This window comes from Akebia trifoliata, chromosome 14 (genome assembly GCF_017979445.1).
Source record: "Akebia trifoliata isolate Shusen 1 chromosome 14, ASM1797944v1, whole genome shotgun sequence".
Lineage (NCBI taxonomy): Eukaryota > Viridiplantae > Streptophyta > Magnoliopsida > Ranunculales > Lardizabalaceae > Akebia > Akebia trifoliata.
This window is the reverse complement of record NC_141388.1, coordinates 22,293,377-22,299,387: the sequence shown is the minus strand read 5'-3', so window position 1 is coordinate 22,299,387 and position 6,011 is coordinate 22,293,377. Positions and strand designations below refer to the sequence as shown.

The following is a 6,011-nucleotide window of genomic DNA, read 5'->3' as shown; positions in this document are numbered from 1 at the left end:
GGAGGCTAGAGAAGAAGAGGGAGAGAAGATCAAGTGATTGCTACGGCAATCTCGAATTTTACTAGTTTATTCTTCCTTTCTTCTATGTTTAACTTCAAGATATTTGTTTCGTATTTCGTTATGAACTAAATTTCGTTTCTAGGGTTGAGATGTAACTCAGATACAATTTCGTAGTTGTTTTATTCAAATTCAATTCATTGTTTTGCAATTACTTATATGTGTCTATTTTGAGTTTAATGCTATCAAATCTGAAGGCCAAAGTTTTGATTGATTTATTGATCTAGGTTTATAATGAGAATTAGAATCTAGGTTAGATCAATAAAATAGATCACGTTAGAATGAATGAACGGTAGAGGTACTTTAACATGTTCTAAGGGGTTAGTAATTCAATTTACACTAATTTCACAAATTTTATGACTCTTTGGTATTTAAATTCACATAGAGATGTGCTAAGTTAATATTTTAAGGAGTAATCTAGTGTATTTCAAGAGAAAACACTAGTTAGTATAGGGAATTAAACTTCCAAATAAGGCAAAGCAGGAATTACTTTGAATAATCAATTACGTAGGAGTATCTGTAGTGAAGTCGAAAGCCCTAGGTTTTTAATCCATAAGAATCCATTCTTTCTTGTTTCATTGTTATTTCAATTTGCAATTCTACAATTCTCGATTCATCAAATAGTAATTTAAGTGATTATTTTTGGTACTTAGTAACTTAATCCTCGTGGGAACGATATCTTATATTATTACTTGAAACAATTAGTGCACTTGCTAGCATAAATCATATGCATCAAGTTTTTGGTGCCACTACCGGGGATTAAAGATTACTAATATTAATACCAATTGCTTTTATTACTAATTTGATTTTTATTTATTCTTACTTTATTCGTTTTTCTCTTTTTAGATTTTTCCTAGTGTATGAGACAGACAAGTAGCTTGGATTTAGTGCCAATCGATGATGCCATAAGATTGCGTTTGTTTCCGTTCTCATTGAACAGCAAGGCTAAGGCATAGTTGACCTCGCTACCTTCAGGAACCATTATTACATGGGGATGGGCTGGTTAATGCCTTTTTGACTAAGTACTTTCCACCAGCGAAATCTGCGAAGATGAGGTACGATATAACCAATTTTCTATAGCAAGATTAAGAATCTCTCTATGAAGCTTGGGAGAGGTTTAAAGATCTCTTAAGGAAGTGCCTGCACCATGGACTACCGTTATGGATGCAAGTGCAAACATTTTATAACGATTTGCTCTCAAACACTCAAACCATGGTGGATGCAGCAAGTGGAAGAGCATTCTTCAACAAGACACCGGAGGAAGGATATGAACTTATTGAAGTCATGGCTAGTAACAACTTCCTGAAATCTGATAGGAATGCACAGAAAAGGACAACCAGAGTTCATGACATTGATGCTTTTACTAATTTGGTTGCTCAAGTTGCTATTTTAAATAATAATTTTTAGAAAATGAATGTTGCTGCAGTTTCTAATGTAGTTTGTGATAATTGTGCAGGGAATCATCCTACTTTGGAGTGTCATGGCCCATATGAAGCAAATTCTTCCGAACAAGTGAATTATGTGGCCAACAATCAAAGACAATACAATTCTAACTCCAATTACTACAATCAAGGGTGGAGGAATCATCCTAACTTTTCATGGAGCAACAATGCGAATATGCAAAAATCGCCTAATTTTTTTCAATCTCAAAAGAAGAAACTTACCATAGAAGAGGTCTTCACCCAATTCATGCAAAAGACCAATGCATTCATTGATGATACCCAAGCCAATTTCAGAAATCAAGGTGCAAGTATTCGCAACCTTGAACATCAAGTTGGAGAGATTTCCAAGCTATTGACGGAAAGAGCTCAAGGAGCACTCCCAAGTAATACTGAGAAGAATCCCAAGGAGCATGTGAAAGTCATAACTCTTAGAAGTGGGAAGGAGTTAGAACAATCAAAGGGGGAGTAGCAAGCAAGCAAATGAGGATAAAACTACTCTTCCTAAAGATCAAGATGCTACCGCTCCTATTCAACAACCTATTCCACAACCATCTTCTAATCCCATTCCTTTTCCTCAAAGATTGCGAAAGTAAAATTTAGATAAGTAATTTTCTAAATTTATTGATATTTTTAAAAACTTACATATTAATCTTCCTTTTGTAGATATGCTGGAGCAAATGTCGAAATATGCCAAGTTCTTGAAGGAGATTCTATCAAACAAGAGGAAATTGGTGGATAATGAGAATGTTATGCTCACGGAAGAATGTAGTGCTATTCTTCAAAGAAAGCTTCCCCAAAAGCTAAAAGATCCAGGGAGTTTCACTATTCCTTGCACTATTAGTGATTTTAATTTTGATAGAGTTTTATGTGATCTTGGTGCAACTATTAATTTGATGCCTCTCTCTATTTTCAGGAAACTCGGTTTAGGAGAAGTGAAGCTTACTATGGTATCCTTGCAACTTGTAGATAGATCTATCAAGCATCCTAGAGGCATTATTGAGGATGTTTTGGTAAAAGTGGACAAATTCATATTTCCTGCTGATTTTATCGTTTTGGATATGGAAGAAGACAAGGATATTCCACTCATATTGGGAAGATCTTTTCTCGCTACAGGTAAAACTCTCATAGATATTCATCAAGGTAAGTTGATTTTAAGGGTTCAAGATGAACAAGTAACTTTTAATGTTTTTGAGGCTATGAAATTTCCTTCTGATGTTGATGCATGTTTTGCAATAAGTGTTTTGGATAGGATAGTAGCTGAAAATTTTAATGAATCTTTTCCTCCCTTACCTTTGAAAAATTGCATATTAAATGATAAAACTTTAGGAACTCTAAGTGATGATGAAGATATAATTGAATGCATGAATAATCTTGATGCTTTGCAATTTTATGAGTTTCCAAAAAGGCTTAAATTTAAAGAGTTAGGAGTTGTGCCTGTTAATGAACCATCATCTAAAAAGGAACCTCCTAAACTTGAACTTAAACAATTGCCATCACATCTTAGGTATGATTTCTTAGAAGAGTCTTGTTATTATCTTGTTATAATTAACTTTTCTTTAAATGATTTGGAGGAGGAAAAGTTATTGAGGGTTTTAAGGGAGCATAGGAAAGCTATTGAATGGAGTATTGATGATATCAAGGGAATTAGCCCATCTATTTGTATGCATAAGATTTTGATGGAAGAGAGCTACAAGCCATTGGTGCAACCTCAAAGAAGATTAAATCTTTCCATGCAGGAAGTGGTGAAAAAGGAGGCTGTGAAGCTTTTGGATGCAGGTATTATTTATCCAATTTCGGTAGTTCATGGGTAAGTCCGGTCCAAGTGGTTCCTAAGAAAGGTGGTATGACCGTAGTGAAGAATGACAACAATGAGCTTATATCCACAAGAACGGTAACCGGATGGAGAGTTTGTATAGATTACCGAAAACTCAATGATGCCACAAGAAAGGATCACTTTCCTTTGCCCTTCATTGACCAAATGGTGGAGAGACTTTCCGGGCATGACTATTATTGTTTCTTAGATGAATATTCGGGCTATAATCAAATTCCAATAGCACCGGAGGATCAAGAGAATACCACTTTTACATGTCCATATGGAACCTTTGCTTATAAAAGAATGCCATTCGGATTGTGCAATGCCCCTGCTACTTTTCAACGTTGCATGATGTCAATTTTTTTCGATATGGTTGAAAAATACATTGAAGTGTTCATGGATGATTTTTCTATTTTTGGTTCTTCTTTTGATAATTGTCTTTCTAATCTTTCTTTGGTTTTGCAACGATGTGTTGACACAAACTTGGTCTTGAATTGGGAAAAATGCCATTTTATGGTAAAAGAAGGAATTGTGTTGGGACATCGAATTTCTGTTAAAGGAATTGAGGTGGACCGAGTAAAAATTGATGTAATTGAGAAGCTTCCACCGCCTATCAATGTTAAGGGAGTTAGAAGTTTTCTTGGACATGCAAGATTTTACAGGAGATTTATTAAAGATTTTTCTAAACTTTCTAAACCTCTTTGTGAATTGTTGGTAAAAGATACAGTTTTTTATTTTTCCAAAGAATGTTTAGATGCTTTTGAAACTCTTAAAGTGAAATTGATATCTTCTCCTATTATTGCTGCACCCGATTGGGAATTTCCTTTTACTTTGATGTGTGATGCTAGTGAATATGCTATAGGTGTTGTTTTAGGACAACGAAAAGATAAGGTCTTTCATGTGATTTACTATGCTAGCAAAGTTTTAAATGACGCTCAATTAAATTATGCAACTACTGAAAAAGAGCTTTTAGCAGTTGTTTATGCTTTTGACAAATTTCGGTCTTATTTAATAGGTTCTAAAGTGATTGTCTACACCGATCATTCGGTTTTGAGGTATTTATTTGCTAAAAAAGATGCAAAGCCAAGGTTGCTAAGATGGATTTTACTTTTGCAGGAATTTGACTTGGAAATCAAGGACAAGAAAGGAACCGAAAATGTAGTTGCAGATCATCTTTCTAGGATGGACCATGTGCAGTGAAATGAAGAAGTTGATGGTGATATTAATGAGAAATTTTCGGATGAGCAGCTGTTTGCAGTTGGAGAAGCCCCAGGGTATGCTGATTTTGTCAACTATTTGGCTAGGGGGATTGTGCCTACCGAACTCACCCACCAAAGGAGGAAGAAGTTCTTTTCAGATATTAAGTATTTCATATGGGATGATCCATTCCTTTACAAGATGTGTGGTGATCGTATAACTAGAAGATGTGTGCCGGAAGAGGAGATGGAGAGTATTCTTCAACATTGTCATTCTCGCGAAGTTGGAGGACACTTTGGAGCAACCAATACAGCAACAAAAATTTTACAATCAGGATTTTATTGGCCTACTCTTTTTAAAGATTCATATAATTTTGTTGCTAATTGTGATAAATGTCAAAGGGTTGGGAATATATCTAGGAAAAATGAGATGCCTCTAACAAATATTTTGGAAATTGAATTGTTTGATGTTTGGGGTATTGATTTTATGGGTCCTTTTCCATCTTCTTTTTCTAATCGTTTTATTTTGGTTGCTGTAGATTATGTGTCCAAGTGGGTTGAAGTTGTAGCATTGCCAACCAATGATGCTCGGGTGGTGGTGAGATTTTTGAAGAAGTATATTTTTGCAAGATTTGGAACACCAAGAGCTATCATAAGTGATGGAGGATCACACTTCAGTAACAAACAATTTGATTCACTTCTGAGCAAATATGGAGTGACACATAGGGTGGCTACACCTTATCATCCGCAGACAAGTGGTCAAGTTGAGGTATCCAACCGTGAGCTAAAGAGGATTCTAGAGAAGACAGTCAATTCTTCAAGGAAGGATTGGTCAAGCAAATTGGATGATGCTCTATGGGCCTACCGGACAGCGTTCAAGACACCTATTGGAATGTCTCCATATCAATTGGTTTATGGCAAATCTTGTCATCTCCCAGTTGAGTTGGAACATAGATCATATTGGGCTGTTAAGTTCTTGAATTTCAATTTACAGGCTGCAAGGGAGAAGAGACTATTACAACTAAATGAGATGGAAGAGTTCCGGAACGATGCTTATGAGAATGCTAGGATCTATAAGGAAAAGATGAAGAGATGGCATGATAGGCACATTCACAAACGGGAATTCAAATAAGGACAACAAGTTCTCCTCTTTAATTCAAGACTTAAATTTTTTTTGAGAAAATTAAGATCACGGTGGTCTGGTCCTTTCACTGTCAACAAGGTCTTACCATCGGGGGCAATAGAAGTCAAGCATCCGTCGAAAGGGATTTTTACAGTAAACGGGCAGCGATTGAAGCACTACTTTGGAGGGAACTTTAATACCGAGCGGGTGTCCATTTTGCTCTCAATTCCGAAGTGAAGATTCAAGAAAGTCTAGCTAAAGACTTAAATTTTAGCGCTTCTCGGGAGGCAACCCGATTTATTTTCAAAATTAAAATTTCAAGGATTTAGGATTTCATTAGTTTATTTTATTTTAGTTTTAGTTGTTATTTTATTTTATTA

General features: G+C 35.5%; 1 protein-coding gene and 1 non-coding gene across 2 annotated transcripts; one reads left to right on the top strand and one right to left on the bottom strand.

The window, feature by feature from the left end:
- Positions 1-1,104: 1,104 nt before the first annotated feature.
- LOC147386556 (small nucleolar RNA R71) lies at positions 1,105-1,211 on the bottom strand. The gene has a single exon (XR_015172367.1). It is a non-coding gene; the product is annotated as a small nucleolar RNA R71 (small nucleolar RNA).
- Positions 1,212-1,269: 58 nt separating this feature from the next.
- Positions 1,270-5,640, top strand: LOC147386555 (uncharacterized). The gene is made up of 7 exons (XM_086424575.1): positions 1,270-1,428; positions 1,514-1,569; positions 1,794-1,933; positions 2,163-3,275; positions 4,328-4,470; positions 4,561-4,762; positions 5,048-5,640. Exons 1-7 carry the CDS (start codon positions 1,270-1,272, stop codon positions 5,638-5,640), a joined length of 2,406 nt encoding a protein of 801 aa, XP_086280701.1.
- The last annotated feature ends 371 nt before the right edge of the window (positions 5,641-6,011 follow it).